Here is a 25359-nt window from a genome sequence, read left to right on the forward strand (position 1 = left end):
GTGCTGTGAAAGGGGATGTATATGTTGCCTGGGCTATGAGATTCTATAGGCTAGCTGACAAACAAAATAAATACCGCCAAGGACACCTAGCTGCTGTGCTGGGATGCCCTTTTCTTTCTGATTCACTTAGGATGAATACCTTTGCATGGTACCCAAGAAAGCTGGCATTGGAGGTGTTGATTTTCACCTGAGATGTAAAAATCAAGGCTCTGACCACTCGTGGTCACCGATTCCCATGGCACTTTTCAAGAGTCAGGGTTTTGACCCCAGTGTCCTGGCCAAATTCCAGTTTGGATAATTACATCCTTCCTTCCCTGCCATGTACACTGGATATGCTATTCTTCACCTCCTGGCCCAACTGTATGTAACACTGTCTTGTGCTGTTAGAACAGCTGCCAGACTTCATCCCAGAAATAGCTACGTGGCAGTGCAGAGCGAAACAGATCCGTCTGTACGGTTCCCTTGTCACTTCAAGTGTGCAAATCACTTTGGTAGCTGCAGACATGAAAAGGATATTCATATATAAGATTATGTATTTGAATATCGTCATTGTTTTTAGTTATCTGATATATATTCTTGAGCTTTTCATAGGAAAGTCCGTGTTGAACTGAGGAGTAGTACTGGTATGACCCATCACACAGCATCACAGGTCTGCTGCTGAGTGTCTGGTAATGAGTTAATTTCTGTTTCTAAAGGAACACTGAGTGTTAAGAAAAATGTACATGGGGAAAAAAAACCACAAAAGAAATCCACCATGAGTGATACTGATGAGGACCCAGACATGTTCATCATGACGGTGTCCAGGCACTTCCCAAGATTTTTTGCTTGAGGTTTGCCCTTGTCTACTATGTACCAATAGGTCAGGTTCAGATTGCAATTAGTTCTGTAGTCTTTAGGAACTAGATGTCCTTGTCTGTACCTGTTTTACTACAGGATGCTATTCAGTGAATGTATTACACATTTTGCTCCTAAAGTCTCTGTAGTTCGTCGTCATCCCAGGCTTTTCCATGAACTTAACTCCTGCACGCTAAAGATTCTCCCAGGACATTGGCAGCCCTGTAGTTGGAGTCTATCATGGCTGAGACAGGTGGGGGAAAGTGTGCTCCCAGGTATTACTGGCCCGTGCTATAAAGGAAGGTTCCAAATTTTAAATGGATTAACTGACCATTTTCTGGGGCAGGGCTTGTAAACTCAAGCTCATGGGCTGGATCCTCCCTGCCAAAATTATCAACAGTGCAAAACTGCACTGTATCCTTTTTTCTGGAAGCCCTTATCCTGGGGTTAGCAGCCTTATTTTCACTGTGTTTTCTCTACAAGGTTGTGTGGATCCTGCTCTTCACCCATGTGATCACATGTCTATCGGCTGGTCCAAACACAGACTTCATTGTTTCATGGGATGAGCATGGATGTGAAAGAAGTGTCTTCATATATTAAGTCACAGTTGGAGTTGAGTGCAGAGACCTTGAGTAGCTCCATAAGGGACCGTTCAACCAAGCCCAGCCCAAAAGTTTGGGCCCCATCACACTTGGGAGTAAGGAGAGGGAGGGAGGAGACTGCCACAGTGCTGAGCAGGGAGCCATATGGAGCTTACGTGATAGTGGGGGGGTTCCCTCTGAGGTACAGAATGCTTATTAATAATATCCTGATGTAGAGATCTCACAGAAGTCCTGGCTTTCTTGTCAGTCAGGAAGCTTTCTGGAACTGTGATGGTACATCTGGAAGACTCATGAAATCATCAGTTTTGGGCTTGCAAACCAGTTTACAGTTAGCAAAACATTGTCTCTTGACTGAGGAAAAGAAAGGAAAAGAGAGAAAACCCCCAGTATTTGCTAAGCAAAATGGAGCTAGACTGTATCACTTTTGTGAGCTCTGTGTTTGCTTAACTATGAAAAAAACACAACTATATTCAGTAATACAGGGCAATTGTACAACGCCAATGAGTAAAATAACCACAAATTGCCAAGGGCACGTGCCAGCAGGAATTAAAGTGGAAAAAAGGGGCTGAAAAGGCCACACATTTATTAACATAAATACATCTAAATTAGCCCAGAAGGCAGACATTCCAGGGAGGTGATGAAAGGCGAAGAGGCATGGGCAACTCCTTATCCCATCACTGTCCCCCACCCTTTTGAAGTGCTTGTATAACAAACAGAGAATGTCCTGGCTGTCCCGCTGCCAGCGCCATCTAACCACAAAGCTGAATCTGTGCTTCTGCACAGATTGCCGTGCTGAGAGATGGCTTGAGTTCTTCTTCAGGAAGAGCATGTGCTCCTACAGATCCTGCTGTCATCAGCCTTGAACAGCAGGTGGTTTCTCTGCTTGCGGGTAGGGGTGTAATCCTCCGCTCCCCAGGACAGTACAGTCCCACGGCCTTCCTATTTTTCTCTTCCTTTTTATGACCTGAGAAGATGAAACACTCCCATAAAGCCTACAAACGCATCTGACCCTAAAATCTAAAAGAACAAGCAGTACCTAAAACCAGCCTTTCTAACCAAACTTCCCAGTTGCTTTCTTTAAAAACACCACAACCCCCCCAAAATATGTCAGTAATGCCCACATTTTTAAGAACATAAAAGAAGCCAAAAATATGACACCAATACAGCCATCTTGTGTACGTTGGTGGACAAAAAGAAATATGGGTAAGGTATTTCTACGTGTTTCCTCTCAGTTCTTTGGACATAACAGGCAGCGCAGAGACTCTGTTCCCACTTGTGTGCAAGCAGGGAAGGTGGTGTGCATTTGGTCCCCTTCTTCCCCACCATCTCTCCTTGCCACTTGCATTCCTCCATCTCATCCCTTTAGATCTTTCTCACTATGCAACCCAACTGAAACTTTCCAGCGTTGTTCCCTACCAGCCAAAGATTTCCAGAAGCTCTAGGTGTACACACTAGCTTGTCCCAAGCTATACTGGTGTTTCCTCACCCCTCCGCCAAATGCTGTCCTTTGCTTGTGGCCTCCTTGCTGGCCCTGGGGTTTGCCTGGGAGAGCAATAGGCTCACAGCAACTTCTGGTGTCCGTGGGGCTCGCCTCAAGGTGCACCTTCATGCTCCCTGGCTGCCTTCTCCAGATAAAACCTTGCTTGAAGCTGGGCTGGACAGTCACAGGCATGGAATGTGAGGATATGTCGGTGCCTGGGAGCAGCCTGCGGGCCACCAGCAGGACCCTGCTTGACACCATGAGGAGCTCCCTTACCTGTTAACATCTAGAGTATCAGTGTATCCTTGGCCACATTGCTGCCAATGCTAAAACGATCTTGCAGCTGCCGTGAAGCAGTCTGGTGCTGATATAATACCTGATCTCACAGAGGCAGATTATGTTCAGCTGCAAGTCAAGCTTCTGTCTACCCAGTGTACCTAATTCCCAGAAATGGTTTGTCTCTCTGTGCCAACTACAGCAGTATTTGGAGGCCAGCTATCCTTCTTCATCCAGCAAGCTGCTTTCACCTCTGCTGCCAGGACCACCTAGCCACAGATACTACCAACTGGTGTATTTTTGGCATGTCCCAAACCACCTAAGTTCCAAGCACAATAAAATGTGACTAGTTGGGAGATGAAACCATTTACTTCTTTGGGTAGACTCTGAAAATGGTTTGAACCAAGGGCAGAATTTAGCCAAGGACAGGATTGAGCTTTGTTCTTTGTGACATGAAAAATCAGTTTTTGTCACTTCAGCAACAGAAACAACAAAATACGGAGGAATTGTCAGGAAAACTGAGAGTAAATATCGAGCAGCCCTACTCTCTGAAATGACCTGGGTTTGCTAAATTGTTCACAAGCCCTCCCTAGCAAGGTTTAAAAGCAGGCGGCTTTCCAAGTGGTGGATGGAGCTCTGTGAGCGAGGAAACCACCTTAAGCTGTACCAGGGAGCAGGGTGCTGGGGTGCTGCAGGGCTGCATTCTTGCTGTGGGATCAGGTTTCAGTACTATTATGAAAAAAGCTGCAGGGGATTTGTGTGCATACCTAACACCACATGCCTTTGATGTTCACAATGTTAGATCCAAAGAACAAATAGGATCTTCAGGTCAGATGTAGCTTCCAAAGGGCTATTAAATAACTGTAGCTAGACAGTCAGGTAATTGTCCTGTAAAAATTGCCGTCAAATTCTTCTCTCCTAAACTGGGCTAAATTCAGAGTCTGTCCAGGGACATAAATAGAACAACTCCAAAGTTACACCAGGATTATCCAGAGCAGAATCTCTTCCTCCCTCTCTTCCCCTTTCTTTCTCTCTCTTTCAGATCGAGAGAAGCATGTGTACACTGACACTATTCATATTTCTGCTGCTGTTGAGAGGCAGATGATAGGATGTTGTAGACTTTGACTTTGCAATCTTCTATTAAGTGGGTTGTAGCTAGATAAAAGAGAAAATAATTTTGCTGCCATCTTTTAAAATACATGACCCTGTCATGCGGGTTTCACAATGATGCATATGATGAGATTGCCATTAGTGAGTGAATGGTAAAAGCACACTAGAAATGCCATGCAATGAGGGTTTTTCTGCTTTGCAAGGAGTGCCTACAAATCACGCCTTTGGACATAATGAATGTAATTTCTATGTAAAAAATAACAGCATGAACTGAGTTGAGTATTTAACATACCACACACTAGAATGATCCCAAAATTTATCAAGCCAGGAAGTGGATTAATTACAACAACTCGCCACCAAGCCCCTAGTATATTTCAAGTACGTGGAAAATGTATTTCTATTTTGTACACTGACTTCTTTATGAAACTGTGCCAGGATGTCAGCAGGCTCTGGTCAGACTCTGACAGACACTTTTAGCAGCATCAGTTTCCTGGAGGCAGTAATAATTATCAAATCTATTCGATAGACAGACAGCTATCAGACATCCGTGTATCCCAGACATACAAAAACATCCCCAGCCAACCATGTGGCTACCAATGGATCTGCTCAGACAAAGAAGTTGAAGAGAAGTGCCTCAGGCCAGATCCTCAGCTGCAGAAAATCAGCCAGGCACAGTCGATTGGCCTTCCTTGTGCTGTGTGCCTTTTCTTTGGAGGAAAATCCTGCCTAGCCATCACAGGGCAATGAGAGGTCACAGAGGCAATGGGCTGGATTGGGAGGGGAAGCTCCTGCAGGACTTTAGAGCCAGGCCTGGGGATGACCACATAATCTCTGTACAAGACGCTTTACATCTCTGAAGGGGCAGAAATGGCTGTGCAAAAGAAGCTGCCTAGATCCCTTGTATCCTTACCCCAGTTTGTGCAGATGAGGGGACAGATAGCTCTTCCTAACAGGATCTAGATAGAGTTGTGTCTCTATCCAGTCATATTTTGTGCCGTTGAGTCTGCACAGCTCAGTGAGCTGAACAGTGCTGAGGCACAGCCCCAGGCACTGCCCTGCAGTCATCTGTGCTTTTGTTGGGAGCCTTCTCTCCTTCAATGTCTTGTCCTCTGCCCTCTAACATGGTACCTGGGTGTGGTTAAGGAAACAGCATGGCCCACAGGCTCTTCCCTTTGAGCACTGCAGAAAAGGGTGCCCCGAAGAGGGGGAAGAAAGGCGGTACAGGTGCAAGCCAGGCTCTGGACCTCAACTGGATTGTTTTCTCCTGTAGGTGAAGTCTGCAGTTTTCTGGGCAGATCAGGTTCTCCTGTACCTGCCTTTACGTAGTGCCCACTCTGATGTTCTCCTCCTCTGGTTGAGATGTGCCTTGATAAAACATGAAATGCACATCCGTGGAGGCAGCAGCACTTTTAGCGTGCAGCTAGACTGAAGAAATACGAAGAAATATGCCATGGTCTGCCACTGTGAAATAGCCAAGGGAGGACCCTGAGACTCCTTGGCTTGACTCACTACCTTCAAGGTAGCTTGAACAGCTGCCTTTCCAGGGTAGTGAAGGTGCCCAAGAGCTGAGGGAAGTGCAGACTATTTTCACCGGTATCCTCCTTCAGGGACTCTTGTGAAGAAGTGCAGCTCTGGGCTGTGGTGTGGCCATTGCAGCAGCACTGTGGTGGGGCAGGGGACAGAGTTGCCACCTGACACTGCTGGGACACTGCTGTAGTCCTAGGGCTGCCCAGTGGAGCAATTACCCCTTGTTTTCCATCAGTGCCACTTCAGTTCTTTTTCCATCCCTGTGTCTAGGCTTGGGCCTGTTGTTAGCAGAGGCTTTCATAGACCTGGAAATTAATCTAATTGTTTAATTGTATCTAAGCCTACATTGTTGAAAATGGGCTGTGCATGTTTTCCAGTCTCTAAATGACACAAGGACACTGTTACTGAACAAGTTGGAGTCTTTGTGACCTTAAAATGAGGAGGAGAATGAATGTAGGAGGCCAGAAACAGAAGAGTTACATTTTGAGCAAAACCACTGAAGTTCAGAATTCACTTTCCAAACTAACAGATTTTGCCACAGGTTGGCTGGTTTGGGGCTTTACTGCCCTGTTCACTCTGTTATTTCACTGGAGGCCAGTGCAAAGGTCGGGGGGATTTGGAAGCTCCTTCCAGTCAGGTTCAGAGATGTGTCCACTGATGACAGTCCCGATCAGCCCCACATGGCCACCATCAGTGGTACCACCAGGAATGGCCTCTGAAGCAGGAACTGCCTGCCCCTGGTTTTTCGGTCTGTACAGTGGGAGGTGCCTGAGCAAGATGAGAGGGAAGACTCTGAAACAACCAGAACCAGATGGTAATGCGATACAGTGCTTTTCACCTGTAGGTCATCAATTCAAATCTAGCCTGTTTAGTAGTGATCAAAAATCATTTCCACGTGAGCAAAGAGAAATACGTGGTGTGCCCAGGGGTTGCTGTATATAAACAGACAAGATAGCCCAGAGATAAATAAACAGTTACACAGTAGTTGTTTGTCTGGAGAAGTCTGCAAGGTTTATAAGGCTAAGTAGTTTCTGATCAGTTTATATCCCTGAATCACAAGGGCTTGCTTTCTTTGCAAATAACTTATCATTTATTTCTGTCTGCTAAAATGTAGGGGTTTTTCCTTATGTTATAACCAAGAATAACTGGAACCTCCCATCTGGTTTTCTTAATAGTCTGTCTGTGTAGGGAGTTATAAATAGACAGATACTTATGACGCTTGCCAGACAAAAGAGCCAGCTCATGTTTCCTTAGGTGCATATCAAGAAAACCTCAGTGCTGAACTGTGTAGTAGAATTATTCTGAAAGGCAGAAATTGCTTCTTAATATTTGAGCAGAAAAACGCACAAGATGCTGAACTAAATCTGGGCAAAATGTATCAGGAAAGCTTCTCAAATGCTTGATGGATGATGATGAAGTAACAGGGGAACCCAGCAGAGCAGTGGTGGCTGAAGAAGAGCAGTCAGCAGCCACAGAGCCTCCTGCTGCCAAACTATTGATTTTAGCTCAGTACACCAACTTAAACTTTGCTTATAGTATTGAACCACAGATACAAAGCCCATTAAGTGGGTATTTCATAAGCTGTGCTACCCTAAATATTTTATGGAAACTTAATCAATACTGGCTGAAACATTGTAAAAATTAATAGTGTCTATCAAGAGCACTGAACTAACAGCTACTGTGCTTTGAATTTTGATTAAATCCTTGATAAACTCAGTGGGGTAGTGGTGTGCTTGAACTAATGTTCAGATAGTGGATGAAGAAAAATTAATGGTTTTTCCCTTCCTGTCCTACCCATTGAATTTGTACTTGCCAAGATCTGTAATGGTGGGAAATCTACCTCTGTGAGCAGGTTGGGTCAAAGCAACTGAAAAATCATGGGTTATACAAGCATAAAAGAAAACAGAATTTGATTTTTAATACATTCCTTTCATGGTTTTTATTGTCTCAGAACATAAAACCATTGCAAATGTAGCAAGTTACAGACGTTTTGTCATGAAAGTACCTCTCTATAAACAAAATATATGAAATCCTAATCCTTCTGAAGTCAGTTGTGTGACTTCCATTGGATATGTACATACCTGACTGGATATATGTGCCAGTGCCTGAATTTTCAGGCTACCAAAAGAGTCATTTGAAGCATTGTGTTTTGAGTTCGCCAATTAAAACATGAAGTTTTGTGATGCTCTCTGCTCTCTTCCACAAGTGGAATAGAAATACTACTTACTTTGTCATCAGCTAAAGTTATTGGTGCAGCTCCTGAGATGTTGCAGGGTTTTCCAGCAGCAGTCAGGGGAGGTCAGTTTAATAAGCTAATAAATATTTTTTGAATGACCTTACTTTGTATTTGGTATTAAAAACTCAGAGGAGTGCCAAGTAGGATAGAAAATAAAGAATAAAAGTTCCACGGATTTTGCCAAAATTCTCTACACATTACTATTAGCCTCATTTATGAGACTGCACAGAGAACTGTGAAATCTCCTTTGAACTCTCTGGGCCAGATGGTTTTGCTGTTAGATCCTAATGACCCACAGCAGTGTGCATACACAGACACCACGGTTGCCAGTTGACTGCAAACATGTGATGGAGGCAGGAGAATTCATGACCTGAGCTTCCAAAACACAGGCCAGTCCTGCTTGTGGAGGTGGGTTTCCCGCTCACTACTGATGGGGTAAAAAAGCATTTCTGCTACCCCCTTGAAAGGAAGATCATTTCTAAAACAAGCAATGAGTATAGCTGGACCAGAGGAGCGAATGGCAGGCACACTGCCCCATGCAATGTGGGGTAGATTCCTGCTGACATGAAGCTGAAAGTAGCTTTTGCCCAGAGGCGAGGGCTCTCTTACAGGCTGCGTGGGCTCCTGGTCCCAGCCTTGTATCACTCTGTGCTGGAAGAGGGAGGGAGAGGCTGGACTCGAACCAATTAAGGCTGTAGGGCAGAACAGTAGTTACTCTGCTGTCATATGGAACTGCTTGGAAGACATGATTTATTTTAGATTATATTGGTTTCAACTGGTATAATATGAACTTCCTGATTTTTTGAGGATATGTAGACAAAAAGACTAAATATGGTTTTACTCATCTTTTAATTTAGAACTACAAGTGTTTGGGTGACCTATGAAATTATTTTAATGATCTCTGCACAACACTGAGCTGTCAGCACTATAAATGTCATCCTAACTGGGTATTAGTTTCCATCATGGTCATTTAGTCTCACCAGCAGAGCTACCTCCATGCAAATGTCTTGTCTGTGTCAAGCTGTGGGAATAGAACAGGGTCAGTGTTGCCAAGAAGCATCAGTCAAACAGCTTCATAATACTCAGTTTGAAGAGGAAGACACGAACACAAAATCTAGGAGCTTCAGGCACAGCGGTCAGGGGATGATTTCCATTCAAACCAGCACTTTTATCTCTGATCATAAAAAATGTGTTCCAGCATTGCTCATACTAGTTGACATAGGCTTACCCTTATCCTTCCTTATTTTTATAACACTATGAAAAGTCACAGGGTAAGAAGCACTCCAGCGAATGAGAAGTGTGACAAATTGAATTTGATACAACTTTTCACTGCTGGTACAAGATGAATACAGATTCATCACATGAGGCTGGCTGCTCTTTTGTGCTCGTATAGAATGCAAAGAAATTGTTTGACCAGACACTGTATAGGCTATAAGGATGCATCTAAGGTACTAACAAAGACTAAAGTAACATAATTAGAAACTAAAATAAAAGGAGGGATGTGGTGACAGGGGGAGTGGAAGTGTCTTGTAGAAGATAGGCAGTTGGGCTTTGAACATCCAAAACTTAATGCAAAGATCGCCAAAAACTTTGTGTACTTTCTTCTCTAGGTTGTTTATTATTTTTTTCTGTTCAAAGTTAGGAATCTTACCCTGAAGTTTTAAGTTACTCTCTTTTGCCTTAGCTCACATACTTAATAGTTTAAACATGGCAAAAGAAATTCTGCTGTATTTTGGATTTCTTCTTGATTGATAGACATTTAAATGACATGGCCATAGGACTTTTGCAACACTATGGCTTGTTCTGTCTCATACAGATTTAAGAAAGCTACTTAAAGTTGACTTGTACTAGCATATGATGTAAAAAACCCAAAATTTTGCTTTCAAGTGTATGGAATTTCAGCTGATACACATTCACTGTACAATAGCTGTTTTTTAAACTTAGGCTAAAAATAAAATGTGAAAGTCCTGTGTTGCGTGAAGCTCCCCTTACATGTGATCACTGACGTGAGAGAGCCTGTGGCAGAGCAGAAGGTCTGCCATCTTACTTTGGAGGCTCTTGCGGGGGGTGGGGGGTGGTACATAATAGTTCAGAGCTCTTGTGTCTTGCATACAACTTTATTTTGCTCCAAAGCACCTCTATAAAGTCCCTTGTCCTTGGCTTTTTTATGGTTCCAGTCTTTTCCATAACCAAGACAGATTCTCTTTCTTTCCAGCTAGTTGAACATGCAGTACAACACTCTTTTGAATCAGAGGTGTCTCCCTTGAAGCCCTGAAAAGATCTCTTAACTCAGTGAACACAAAGCTTAGTGAGTTGAGGCGTTTGTATCTATAGTGTGTCTAAAAGTTTCCAAAGGCATTACATCCACAACAGTTAAAGAAATGATTGGTGCTTGGGATATTTCTCATTATTCCTGTACACCTCAGTTCTTCTAGTCTGGGGTGACCTAAGTGAGCAGACACTGCAGTCCTCGCAGGACTGGACCTTGCTAGATTTATCCAGCCTGCATTCATCCAGATAGCTCTCCCACTCAGCCAAGCTGAAGCAGGAAAAGCAATGCCCCTGAAAACCAGCACTTGCAGCGATTCAGCCACCACAAGCTGGAACCCTCAGCACGACACGAGTGGGCATGGCTCCTGGTGTGTTGCTGGTGTGTGCCACTAATACCGGCTTTGGGGGTGAGCCCTGCTTCTGGGCTTTCATAGCTGTGCTTCTTCCATTTAAGGGAGAAAGCATAACATGCGCTGACCTCCAGATCCCAAATCCAGTGGAAACCTAGCCAGCAGTAAGCAAGCACTGCCTTGGAGGTCTCGACATGAAGCACTACAATAGCAAAGGTCTTGAATGACTAAGATTCTTGAAAGCCTTGGTCACTATCAGAGACAGTTTCCAACTGGGCAAAGTACAATATTTTCCCTCTGCTTTTTATGAATGGCTGCATAGGATTGTGCTGGACTCCGTCCCCTGTGAAAGCCATTCATAAAAATAACAACAAAACAAAACAAACACACACAAAAAACTCTCTAGGTCCAGTCCAGAGCCACTGGGTGCCAGAGGCTGGGAAAACATGCTGGCAGCTTGAGCCCCAGTGAGCCCCAGCTATCACTGAAAGTATTTAAGGGGCTTTTTGGTGGTCTGAAAAGTATGAAGTGCTGTGTAGAAGGGCAGCTGGTAGAATTACTGTGACACATACTAGGCAGAAAGCCAGAGCTGGCCTTGTTTCAGACATTGTCTTCCCTCTCATTGAAGTGTCAGGACCTAATTCATGGAAAATTTGGTGAGTTGGCAGCTCTTTCAGAAGATTTCATTGAGCTACAGTGTGTGAGAGTCACATGAATACAGAGCGCACAGCCAAAAATATATGGGCATTTCTGAGCAGGAGAAAACAGTCAGCCTCTAAGAATGTCTGTGGATTTCATGTGCTTTGGGAGTAAACATGTGTACAGGTGTAATCAACAGGCAAAAAAAGAAAATAAAGCAGAAAAGCACTAGTGGCAGAGTACTGAAGAGTTCAATGAGTTCTGTAATTATGAGGGCTTCCTTTGAATCAAATCATTCCTTTGTCCAAGGGCAGCAAATGTCCATTAAAATGAGTTCAGGGCTTGCAGTCCACCTGGAGAAGGCATCAGTAAAATGTGTGCCTTGGTAATAGCTTCTCCATTGCAAGGGAATTTAATGGAAAAGAAAAGGGTCCACCCTGGAGTTTAAAACGGACCCAGTCATCACATAGGTTTTTTCTCATATTTATTTGAGAGCAGAACTTGGAGCCTGAGGCACAGATACAAAAATACAACAGCAGTAGGATTCCACTGAATTAGAAAAAGACTGAAAATAAACAAAGCATCTCTTGTTAAAAGGGGACGCTTGTGGTAGGCAGTCTGAATTGAATCAGTTACATTTAATTTACATTTTCATTGATCCTTCCCACTGAAATATTGCTCTGAAAGGCCAGTTCCACTAAACTGTTTATTCAGAAATATTCCAGTTATTTCCTACTACACTGTCATGAAAATTAGGCTTTGGCCATGCAGAGGGACAGCATGTTGGCTTCTGCCCAAGCGAGGCACTAAAATCATGGCTGGGATTAGGAATAGGCAGGAAGGAAGGGCAGGAAGAAAATTGTTGGGTGCAATTCATACGCTTTGAAAAAAGAAAGTCCTGGCAGGGGGGGAGGCAGCAGCTTTGCCCCACTGAAGTAAGAAAAGCACTTTTGTGTTCTTGGTGTCAGGGTTTCATCCTTTATCTGTGGTCTTATTGTTTGGCGCTACTCTTGGCACCCACAAGGATTGTCACATTGTCCGGGCAGTGGTGGTGTATTTTAAGCATGCCTGTATTAGTTCCTTAATCAGTACTCCTCCTCCTCCCCGGAGTGGGGATGAAGGGCACTGGTACCTTGGTGGATTCTCCTGACTCATGTAGGGACTGTTTCCCATTCCCAGGTGGGAGCAGCCAGGAGGGAGACTTGCTGAGGAGCCCATGGCTGTGCCACCAGGTCCTGCATAGGCAGACAGACACAGCCTCTGGCTCTCCCTGCCCACACACCCAACCTGCCCAATGATGGGCACCCCCAAAATCATGTCAACAGGTTCACAAAGGTCAGCACAGCATCACCTTTGTGCAGCTAGAGATCTCAAAGAGGAACTGCTGAGGGCTTGAGCCACTGCCTCTCCCAGCCTCCTGGCTTTGGTCAGGTGGGAAGCCCTGGCTCTGGAATGGAGTTATGTGTCCCTCACCTCTCTGCCCAAACTTTGCTTCTGCTCGTGGCCAGGAGGGAGACACTTCCCCACAGCAGGACACTCCACTCATGGCTAAATGTGGTGAGAGAGTGAACACCATCAGTGGAGACAACAAAATATAGTTATAAAATTAGGCCACTCTCCCAGTCTGATAGGTAATGCAGCAAAGTAAATCTAGCAGTACCGTAGAAGAGATGGGAGATGTAACATATTAAATTATAGTTGACTTTGGTTTTGATTATACAAACAACGTACTTCTCTGCATCCACAGTAATCTCAACTGCTTTAGAGCAAGGTCATAGATAGGTGTAGGAGAAGCCAGGTGGGTATGTTATCACTCCATTTCTGAATGTGGGCTTTGCCTGTGTTTTATTTCTGTTACTTGAAAACATTTTTCCCGGTGTCTGTGAAATCACAGCTAAGTGACCTCAGTGAATGTTGTTTCTTACCATGCTTTTGTTTTACTTTTCAGCCTCAACAAGTGGTTCAAAAAAAGCCTGCTCAGGTAAGAAAAGCTAATTTAAATTTTTTAGACTACTTTAAATGAAATAATTCTTCAGTGTTTAAACTGGTCTCTTTTACTGTAAAGAATGAAGAGAAATTCATCAACTGTATGAGCTGGGGGTCAGCTGTTGGCTTGCTAGGCATAACCACCAAAACAATTCACGTGGTGGCCCTTAGGAAGGAAAGGAGAAAGCAGTGGACGATACTTGCTCAGAAATGTCCTCCTTCTGCAGCATCTACCTTGTGATGATAATGCAGACACACACACGTATGGTGCAAGTCTGGCATGTGATAGGTATCTCTGTGTGTGCTGAAAGTGGGTAGCTGGGGACTTCTTACAGCAAGGAAGGAGCACAGGTATAAAACTTTTCTTTCACCTGGTCTAAAGGAGTCTCTAAAACCACAAAATAAGATAGGCTGAACTTGGTAACTGGACTGGATTCATAATAAAGACTAACACATTTAAACTTCTTCTGTTGGATGGTGTCATTGTTCTTTAATACTTTGGACCAAGTGCAAGACACAAGGTGCCATGAAAGCAATCAAACACTGCATTTACAATTGCCTCCATTTTCTTTCCCCAGCCTGTCCTGTGTTAAAAAACCTGAAAACCTAACTCTGCCACTTTGTTACGTATGCAACAGCAGAAAAAGCCTATGTGCATGGGAGCAGGTCCATCCCTGCTCAGCAAAGTCAATGGGCTGTGCTGCTGTACTGCCATGAATATGAATGATTGCTGAGTCAAGAGCATAAAGGGTCCGTTGCTTTTCTGGAAAGAGATCTGCTTTCAAAAGGGAATAATACTTTTGGTTTTCCACCTTATGGTTTTAATACATTATTGTATAGCATACATTGTTGTAATATCTCTGTAATCTGAATTAGGAGCTGTTACATATGAAACAGAAAACATCCTAGCTGTGAGTTGAAGGGGTGAAATGATGTAACTCTCCAAAGCATGTGCAAGAATCGGGTTTCAACAAAACGAATCAATACAGTTGCAGCAATGATGAATCTATGGCACTGGCAATAATATTAATATCTCCGAATGGCAGAGATAACATACAGGATGAATGCAGTAGTATTTTCAGGTGAGGTAAGTTTTGCAAGGAGAGTTAATGTCTTTTATTAGGACAGCTTATGCAAGAAACACAAAGTCAGTCCCTGAGGACTTACCATCTATAACTTTCTGACTACACCACATGATTCAAAACACACCAAGTTGTTCTAATAAAAGGTATTTCCTCTCCCTAGTCTCGCTTACATCCTTCAACTTTTAGGGCTGCAATAAGGCTATTCCTACTACACCGCAGTAGTAAATCTGCTGATGGGCAGAAAGCCAGCCATCTCCTCCATGGCACCTGAGAGACAGGAAGGCTTAAACCCTGCTGTGCAAAGGAGGACAGATCTGGGAGGTGAAGACCCCTGGGAGGCTGTTTGTGTTGTGGTTTCTCTGGTACATAGCAGAGCTTATCCCCACTGGGGTCAGCAGGATGAAGGGGTCTAGAGCTGGTGGCTCTGCCAGCAGCCTATCCTGACAGAAGCCACTGCAGCCGATGGCACGTGGTGCCTGTAGGTCTCCAGCTTCCCTGGGCTTATTTCTGTGAGTGTTTTGTTTGAACAGTAATTGAGTGCAAGCCCTAGCACAAGAGAGGAAGAAATGGCTGGGACTGAGGCTGGGCTGGGGTGTAGGAGGACAAAGAGGGGACCTGGGACTCTGTCTTTTGGTAGCACAACAAAGTAATGACAGGTTTAATTGATGGCAAAATGATGTAGGTGTTTGAACCAAAGCACCAGGGTTCCCTGTATGGATCTTCCCGTCCCTTCTTTCCCGAAGCAACAATTCCAGTGGGGATGCTGCAGGGGTTTTCAGCCAGCTGGATGCAGCCGCTGCTGCACGGTGCCTCGGCAGTATCTCCATGGTCAGAGAGAGTGAGAGAGTGAGAGAGAGAAAAGGAGGCCCGTTGGCATTCCCATTAGTAATGGAAATGTTTGTATAGAAAACGAGGAGGCACAGAAGAATGCATGAAAGGAGAAAGAGGGCTTTTTAGAAATCCCCAGTCATCACAACACGACTAGTGAAATTACACTCTTTAAATTATTTGTGTGCCGTGCATTCACTCAGAGAGCATTTCTTTTTTTCAGTCCTTGGCCTGGGGGATGTTCAGTGAAATCATTGACTTATCTTTAACCCTTCCTGGTTTTAATAGGCACTTATGCTAGCACAACATTGCGGTTTTGCTGGGTATGGGTACATGGTAGAGAACAAAAATTATCACTCTGAGCAAGCATTCATGACAGTGTCTTCCTGAGGCTGAAAGAAGGAGATAAAACAGTGTAATTCCTGGGACGATCAGGAACTTCATGCTGCTGGGTTTCACTTAAGCCCAGTTGCCTTTCTCTGATTTCTTTTTACACTACTGAATTTCCCTTTAAAGGAGGGAGGTTCACATTCAGAATTAACAACAAGAACATGAGCTCATGCAGGCTTCCTAATCTGAGCTGTCTAAGGAAATAGTGATAAATTATATAAACATGGGGACTACATGGAAGTTCATGGAGGATAATGTAAATCTTACACTACATTCAGAGGAATCTCTTCCTTTTCCATCTGTTTCCTTCAAAATATCCTCCCAGATGGCTTTACCATGTGGCAGTCTGGATTAAGTTAGAAATGTATCCTTTCTTCATCAGTGGGGACTGTAAGAGGTTACAGTTGAGAACTGCTGTATGATGGTGTGTTACCCCAGCCTGCCTTGGTAAAAGTGAAAGAAACTCGTGGTCAGGCTTCGTATCTGAGTGCTTTCCTGTGCTTTCAATTTTTGGTGTATTCTCAAAGTTTTCTGTGAGCATTAGTTAACGTCACCTTTACTCTTGCTACTGCTGCTAATGCCTATGGCTTTTGGGTTTGTGTCATTTTAAAAAACATAGAAAGAGCAAGACTAGATAAAATTCGCATTTTATTAATAACAGTTCTGTTCCCAGATTTTAAGCATTGTGCAGGGCTCCACCATGCTCTAAATCTCTTTATGAATATCTGCTGGCCAGTTCAGGGCCATACAGATGCAATATCTTCAAACATCCCCAGAGCTCTGAAGATCTACCATCACATAGATGGTGAATGCAGCAGTAAAATCCACTGGAAATCTACACACCCATATCATTAATACAAACCTTTAATTACCAAGGTCTGTACATATCTCTGTGGTGATCACTGACACGTACTCTCGCACTTCCTTGGGGAAGTGAGGAAAAGATAGCCAGCCTAACTGTGTGGCATCGGTAATTTTAGCATTTTCATGTAAATATGTGCCTAAACCTCAAAAACAAGATACTCCTTTGAAATCTACCCTGTCTCCAAAGAAGGACAGCCAGATTTTACAATCATGATGTAGTAATATTCTTACTGATGTGTACAAACAAGCAGTCCAAATAGAAATAGATATTTTTCTATTTCCTCATTTTTAAGCTATTTGTAGCAGCTGTAGACTCAGCCATATGGGGGAGTTAAACTCTTAAGTAATACAGAGACAATAGATATTTTTAGGAAAACATCATGAAAGCTATCAAAGTTTTCTGGAAACAGGACATGTTTTATTTTTATCATTTCTGGAGAGAAGAAGTACTGTGAGTGTAGAACAGCCCTTTGAAAAATCTTATAATCTCTTTGGGAGGTCTGTTAAAATCTGAAATCTTTGCAAATCCTTTGTATCTGAGCCTGAAAGACAGCATATCAGTCAGAAAGACAGCGTACCAGTCAGAAAAGTTACATGTAAAATATTCATAGAAAAAACGTGTATGAAAAAATACACCAAAGGTACATATACAGTGTACTTTTCCAGGTAATGCTAAACACATCAGATGCTTTTAAAACAATGCCCAAAAAATCAAATCCCAACAAGAATAAAAGCTAAACAGAAAAGTGTTATATTGTATAGGAAAGAAAATGCAGCTTCACTGTATTTTTTCCTGTTACTCATTTCTTCGTCTTGGTACCAATAACGTTATGCATGTTAATTAGTCATAATATATGACCTCACAGCCTCAAGTTATATGCGTTCCCCAGCTGCATCCAATGCATATGCCTACTCAGTGTCGGACACAGTAATGTTAAAAGCGTCAGACAGGCTCTGCAGCCCAGGAGCTACATCTGTGATTCACACATTCATGTGCAGCCCAAAAGCAGCAGACTTTGTGAGCCGAGTAAAGCCTGGGATCCGTGGTGGTTGTGTGGGAGGTCCGATGCGCTGGGGACACCATGGCCAGCAGGCCCACGGTGCACATACTGTATCACCTCTCTGTGCCGTGCAATAAATCTGCACTTGCACAAGCTTCAGGCATTCTGCATACATGCTAGCCACCACATGTGGATTTTTTTTTTCACCTTCTGTGAAATCTCAGACAGAAATGTGGTAGAAATACTCCACAGATCCACTTTAGCAGGTTGAAAAGAATCTGTGACACTGGTCACAGACAGGATGGCAAATCCCTCACTCCCAGGCAGGTGCACATACACATCCAAGAGAGCATGTGCCACTGGCCAAGCCCACCCTGTGTCCTGGCCAAGCCAGGAATATTGCAGCCTTACTCAACTGAGCTTTGGCTGTAGAAACATGGAAAAAGCTCTGCCCTGGAGGGTACCCCAGGGTTTCATTGATCTTCACACTGCATCCAGCAAGCTGTGTTGTTAAGTGTTGAGTACCTTTTCTGTATTTACTGATATGGAGAGTTAGAAAGTTGTCAGATCCCAGAGGGGTTAAACTTTATTTTCCAATGGTATGTGAATTTTTATATTTCAACGTAGTGTAAGTGCATGTGTGTTATATACACCGCTCCAGAACATCCTTGGAAAGGCTAAGTTACAATTTTTTATTACTGTTTATTTTAAAGCAAATACCAAAGACAGAAGTAGGAGCCATTTTAGATGCGCTGGAGGCTCTTGGTACCATGTAAACACATGCCAAGCAAGTGTGTATCACAGCTCCACCAGCCCAGACTCGCTGCACCTCCCCGTGTGGCACATGGTGCCGGTGGAGCTTCCCAAAGTTTTCCCAGTGGGGCTGAGCTCTGGACGTGCTGTGGCTCAGTGCCCCGACTCCTGCCACCACCAGACAGGGGGATGATGCTTGTTGGAACGGTTACAAAGTTTTGCCTAAATAGTTTCACAATGAAATAACTTGTTTTTATTGACCCTTTTCCCCGTAAGTGTCCTTGGAATTTTTGTTTTTCCAAAACTTCATGATACTATGATCGCCTGGGGACTGAGTTTTTTAAATCAAAATAGGGTTTTATTTTGATTTTTGAACAATTTTGCTTTGCAAAATCCTTCCAGATTTTGCTTTTGAGTGTTCTGGAAACACTTTTCTGATTTGAAAACATCATTTAAACAAGTAGATAAAAATGTCATGGGAAGTCTTAGGAAAAATCGCTCCAATCTGAAAATTATGTTCCATTGTTACTAGTTCTGCTATTTGTATTTCAAGCAACCTGTAATGATTGCTTGGTGTAAAATGAAAAAAAAAAACCAAACCACCAAACAAAACTGGAATAATATCAAATGTGGACTACAGCCAGAATTATTAAGATATTAGGTGGATGCCTGAACTGCAGGAATGGACCTACCATTGCTCTGGGAGAGGTTTGAATTTGATTTTAAGGAAACCAGGAAAGTCTCTTGCTTTATTCATGAATGCAGTAGATGGAGTCTTGTGGAGGGTGCCGGGATTTACATCCTTGCCTTCTTTCTTCTTCCGAGGCAAAATGGTGGCAATTGCATTATGCAGTTTCCAAAGGAAGACATCGTCAGTCTTCTTTTCTAATCAGTGTATTGTGACAAGGAGACTGAATAGTTTGTCTAATGACTAAAAAAAACCCAAACAAACAAACCACCATTTTTTGAAATAAAACCCAAAAAACATCTGGGTGAAAATATAGAAGTTGCAATCATCAGTTCTATGAACAGATGAAGCAGTAGCCTGTACTAAAGAATGAGGGCTAGAAGAGGAAGTCAGGTATTTCTGACAGCAATTATTTTTTTATTTATATGACATAATTTCTGAACAGACTGAATATCATAATTCAATGAAGCTACATCTAAATACCCAAATCAATGTAAGATTTAGGTTTCTAAGGTTTTGTTTTTATTATTATCATTTATTACATAGCTATGACAGAGTAATATTTTTGAGATGGCTGCTTCCAGGAATTTGGCTGTAAATAAATTTAAAAAGTCGAGATACTGTGACCAGAAGGAAGGGAAGAAAAGGAATAAAATTGCCTTCAGAACAGGAGTATATTTAGATACTCAGTCACTTTGAAGAGTCAAAAATCAGAAATACATGAGTGATCTGAAGGTGTAGGTTGCCGCTTTATGAGGCAAATTTTTTTTCACAGTTTTGTAGTTTATTTCATTGGCAGGTACACACTGGCCTGTCAGTGTTGGGATGGCAAAGACTTTGCCAGCAAGTACAGTTTCACGCAATGAATGCTGGAGCTACAGGATCATTACCACAAATCAATTTTATAAAAATCACTTTTATAAAAATCGCTTTTTCTCACAGCTCATTTGAGTACTTCCTTCAACTGAACCCATCCTACCAGTAACGAAAATATAGGCAGAGCTCACCCAGTATTTCCACCATTTCATGGAGAGCACAAAGGGAGCAGGTAGATGTTTTTTATAAAGGTAGTTTAGGCATTTGGGTGTGCATCATAACCACTGCTTCACTAATATTCAAATAACCTTTGTAATCCAGCTATCAATCTTTTTGATTTGCCAGTAGACATACAGGTAGCCCCATTTCCCTTCAAGAGAATTTGGTTGTTTACTAGAGAAAATCACAAACTACCCCAGTCCCTACTTGCCCAGTCTCCCTTGCAGTCAGCAGGCGCCTTAGGTTCACCGCAGGAGTGAGAGGCACTTGCCCAGCAGCTGCACTGTCATAAGGCGCTGCCTGCCCCAGTCTCCTGTCTCATGTTATTTGGGACTTAGAAATCCTGTATGGCCTCTGCTAGGATCCAGTACTTGGAGAGGGGTGGTGGGAGTGGAACGAGCTTCGCAGGAGAGCAGGGGTAGCCTGCTTCTCATATGACAGGAGTTGCTCTGCAAGTAGGTCACCTGAGCAGCACCCCCGTTTCTCCATCCCAGCAGCGCTCCAGGTTGCCAGTGGAGAAGTGTTCTTCATGCCGCTTGCTGAACCTGGGACACAGTGCAGCTAATGATTCAAAGGTCAAAGGGCCACTGAGTAAACAACCAGGAGAAAGACACTTTGGCTGAGTCCCAGCTTCACAGTAGCACTGGCCTCAGTGCTGCTGGGCAGTGCCTGAGTGCAGAAAAGAAACAGGATTTTGGGTGGTCCCATCTGTTAAATTCAGATGCTTATTCAAATTCAGTCAGCATTTACTGACCGAGCTATGCACCCCCTTGTTTACCATACCTGTGGCCCACAAGGCAGGCTGAAGTGCCTGTCCCTGTGACCCCATATGCTGCCTAAGGAGCAGAGGTGCCCCAGACAGCACTGTGCCGTGTGAGCCTCTTGCTTCCATTGAAGCCATTAGCACTGAGCACTGCAGTGTGCAAGTCCCATTTTAGGCAAGTCTTCCAGTGCTTTGATCCCCCCGCTTCTGTGAAAACTGAAGTGCTGATGCTTCCTTCTTGCATAAGGGAGTTATAAGAGTGCACACACTCATGATTTCATGTGACTAAAAAGGAATCAGATATAGCAAGACATTTTTGTTTTGTGGCTTGTCAGGGACTATCTGTCACCGTGGCATAGCCCAACACAGGAGGAGCCTTCAGCTCTGGACAAAAGCAAAAAAAAGGTTATTTTAACTATTCATATTATGTAAAATTTAATTCCCTTGAGACAAGCCCTAGAGCAGGAGGCAGCTTTCTGAATGCAGCACTGGTCACACGTTTGCCCATTCAATACAGACATGCTCTCAGGTCTCTCTTCTTTCTATGTGTGCTGGGCAGGACCTGTCCCTAAAAGCATATATAAGCCTTCAAGGGCTGCAGCTGTTGAGCTGCTCCATGTGTAGCACTCAGAGCAGGTGCTGCAGTTGGTGATAAAAGGCTGGAGGCTGAAGGGGTAAGCTAAAATATTTCTCTAAGTCAGCAATACTCCCCTTTGCCCTCTCCGTACCTCTTCCCTCTCCCCTCCCCGCTTGGGCAGAAAGCCCAAGACAGGCAGGCAATGGCAGTGGCCCAAGTGGCTTTGTGTTTGACCCCATGGCTGTGGCCACAGAAGCTGTTCAGGGAGGTGCTCCATCCAGTTCAGAACTTGGCTGATTTCATGCAAACTGCAATCTCACTAATGATAGCCAGAAGAGAAGGGGCTGTGACGTGTGCTGAGGAAACACCATTGAGGAAGATGGCTGGGCAGGAAACAGTGTTTAAAAAAATGTCAGTCAAGAGTAAATTAAACAGTGCTACTTTTGCATACACATGCTACATATTTTGGCCAAGATTTCCAAGAGTAACAAGAGTCTGTGCTGCTAATTTGGATATCTTACTTCACACACATACAGGATTCTAGGCAGTACTTGGCTACCCCCTGAAAATCTGAATTGATTTAAGATGTTTCCAAAATGATATCCAGAAAGTTGAAACTACCAGAACAATCAACCTTTGGACTCAAAGCAACAAAAATAATCAAAATGCTTATTACAAAGATGAGGTGTGTCGGAAGGCTGTGCAGGAAGGAAAGCACTCTTCACTGAGAACTTAGTTCCTGAGCTTCTTATAAAGGCTCTGCATCTTTCAGTCAGCATCATTGTTGCTCCTCCACACCAGCTGAAGTCAATGAAAGATACTCTGTTTCCTGAGATAAATATTATTAACAGATACTCCAGGGCTGTAACTCAGCTCATCTGCTGCACTTCAAAACATGGGACGTGAACTTTCTGTGTAACCACTGCTTTAGGAACTGTTACATCTTTGCCATGCCAGTTCGGGACCATATAAATTCTGTTGCAAATTGTATGTTAAAAATGAGGTATGCTGCAATGGATGTGGAATAAGGTAAACACAATGAAAATCAAAGTTTAGATCAATGAAATTACATTTTTTATCTGTTAAAATATTTGCTAGGATGGTACCAGCACTATTAAAAAAGATTTGTGTAGGGAAAAGAACAGCTCAGCTCTTATTAACTGATACACATCTTTAAACATGTTCTGGAAGGAAGCAATAAGAACCCAATGTTATACGTTATTCTGAAGTTTTCATGACATCTGGGGAATTTTATAAAGTCCCCTTGTTGCCCAAAATAACGGTCTTGGACTAGGAGAAAAATAAGAAGCATTTCACAGCTACTCTGTCAGTCACTGTGGGGCATTTGTGGAATTCGATGAATTTAGTTCCTTGAAATCAGTGCTGCCATGCTACCCTGGGATGACATCTGGCCTCCCTGGGCAGCCCGTCAGCTTGTGACACCTGTGCCAAACATTAAGGCTGGGATAGATACACTGAACCTATGAGCTTGCCTTCTCTCTTGCAGCTCAAGGAGGACAACTAGGCAAAGGATTCATAAAAGTCAGTGTGAAATAACATCGTGGTAGACACGCTAAAATTATTTTCCCAGTGGAGCTTCCATCCTGTATCACTTCCATTGGTGCTCTCACATTGCTGTCCCTTAGTGCTGCGATGGTGTGAAGCAACCCAGATGGCAAGCACAGGCTGCTGTTTGTGGGGCTGTTCGGAGCTCGTGGTCATCAATTGCTGCTGTATTTATAGAGTAAGAAGTTTGAGAGCATCACAACCTAAGTCTTAGTAGACTACACAGTGTATGTTCCCAGGTAATTCATGTTAAAGACTACAGGAGTACATAGGTGGTTTTCAGGTATCAACACATTGCCAAGCAGTGCACTAAGGACCTAAACCTTTGGGTAGTCCAGTGTTTGTAAGCCTCTTGAGTTCATCCTTATAGAACCTAAATAAATAAATGTGCTTTGCTAACATCGAGGAAGGAAAAAAATAATTCAGAACAACTGCCTGATTGTTGGACATTGTAGCACTCACATCACCATAGCAAACTATCTAATGGATCCTGTTTCACTGGGATCCCAATGCCACAAATGTTAAATTGTTAATGAAGTCTGCTCCAGCAGACAGTGAGCATCACCGCGATGAAGTTCTGGTGCTGATCCCATTGTAAGGCATTTCTGGAAATGTTGGCAGAATGTTTTCAGAAAATGTTGGCTGAAACCTCTCTTTAGAAAAAAATGGCTGTTGCTTATATTTAAAAAGGATATAATATCACCAATGCACTTCTTGCTTTGCCTCTGCTCTGTCAATGCAGTCACTACTTTCAGGGCTGATCTCTGATCTCAGGTTTGGAGAGTTATTTGCCACACAACCACCATGGGAAAAGAGAAGGAGAGAAATAAAAAAAATGAATCATCCACATTCTGCCTGAATTCAGATCTCAGATTTCCCACATCCTGGTATTTAATTTCTCACAGAGTTACCAATGGTTGATCTCACGGCAGGATTAGTGGGAAGAAAAATGAGAGCTCCATTGAAACCAGACTTGAGTCTGGAAAGAAGGGACGTGTGAGCTCTAGGACCCAGGAGATATCAGATTCAGTGCAGTGAACGGCTTCCACCCCCTTCCCTGATTCTTGTGCTCATTTTGAGGCAAAACCTGGAAACTGAAATCAGAACAGCAAAGAGACAGTTACAGTATGTTAGGCGGCTTGCCCATCACTTTAATAGTCTCCTGAGAACTCTGTTATATAGTAAGGCATTAACTGTAATTTATATTAGTATTTTTTTTATGTTTAGGAAGAGGAGAATAGGTTCCCATTGAGGTATAAATTGCAGTAAATCTGTCTCGGTCCTGAAAGAAAACATGTTTTGAACACACGTTCCCACCAGGATACCTTTTCAATTTGATTATAGAATATAGATGTGTTCAATTGGAAAAGAAACTCCCATAAAAGGTTCTATAATCAAAAGGGAATAATCACTATTTAGTTGGACAGCCCCACTCACTTTGAATCAGACTATCTTGCTTAGAGAAAGAAAAAGGTTTGCTCTGTGGTAGCATGGATCACAGTGCAGATGAGGCTTGCAAAGCTGGGTTGTTGCTCTGTGCTGGAAAGGACCATGCTTTATCTCCCTTTCCACCAGATTGTGTGGAGATGCTCAAGAGGTTGAAAAAAATCTTTAAATGCATCACTCTAAATCCTTTAGGAGTTGAACATATTAAGATGACAAGAAGAGTATGTCATTAAACCATAACTACCCTTTCTGGATTACCTGGTATTTGTAGATTTATTGGCAAGATGGCTTAAATTAGGGATATATTTTTAGCCTGCAGCATTACATAATAAAACAGCAGCAGAATTCTTTGCAGAAAAAAAAAGGGAGGGGATGGGGGGGCAGGGGAGGGAGTTTATTAAAACCAACACAAACTTCTCTGATTTTGCGCTTTTGCCTGCATAAAGAGGTGCTCCATGGTTACACAATCAGTAAAGTTTGCAAGAAAAGCATTTCCATTACCCTGTTCTGCTCAGGAGTCGTCGCCCTGCCTTTCGCTGCAGACCTGCTGTTTAGTCTGAAACTGAAAATTAAACCCAGAACTTCAGCTCTCAAAGTTAAATACTCTGCTGTACTGCCATCACACAGCCTCACCGGTGTCTGTGTGGTAAGATCTATGATTAAACCCTTCAGACGTTTTAAAAAGCGCTTTACAAGTCTGTTAAGCTTTAGTGTTTTTGTTTTGGTTTTGGGGTTTTTTTTTGCGGGGGAGGGGTAAGAAAAAAATAATTTAGCTGAATTACACCACAATCTCACATGAACTCTGCTGAACCAGATCGGAGAACCCACCTCACTCTCATTGAGAAATATGTTTCTAATTTGGGGGGGGGGGGGTGGGGGGTGCGGGGGAGGTGGTGACGGGCACACTTTTCTGAGCACAACCTGGGGAAGGTAGAGCCCTGTGTGTTAAAGTTTCCCTTTCAGAAACAAAACCAGAAAGGAAAAGCTGGGGGAGACTGAGGAAGAGCCATGGCAGTGGCAGAGCCAGAGCCCCCTGTGCCCCTGCCCGCCCT

The 25359-nt window shown here is 43.3% G+C and overlaps 1 protein-coding gene across 3 annotated transcripts in view; it reads left to right on the plus strand.

Moving 5' to 3' along the window:
• The window catches only part of HMGA2 (high mobility group AT-hook 2), a 122331-nt gene that overhangs the window by 84665 nt on the left and 12307 nt on the right, over nt 1-25359 (plus strand). For all 3 annotated transcript variants that reach the window (XM_040595497.1, XM_040595498.1, XM_040595496.1), the window contains one exon: nt 13274-13306. In XM_040595497.1, coding sequence (XP_040451431.1) covers nt 13274-13306 — 33 coding nt within the window. The remainder of the gene's footprint in view (nt 1-13273; nt 13307-25359) is intronic.

Source organism: Falco naumanni, chromosome 5 (genome assembly GCF_017639655.2).
Source record: "Falco naumanni isolate bFalNau1 chromosome 5, bFalNau1.pat, whole genome shotgun sequence".
NCBI classification, from domain to species: Eukaryota; Metazoa; Chordata; class Aves; order Falconiformes; family Falconidae; genus Falco; species Falco naumanni.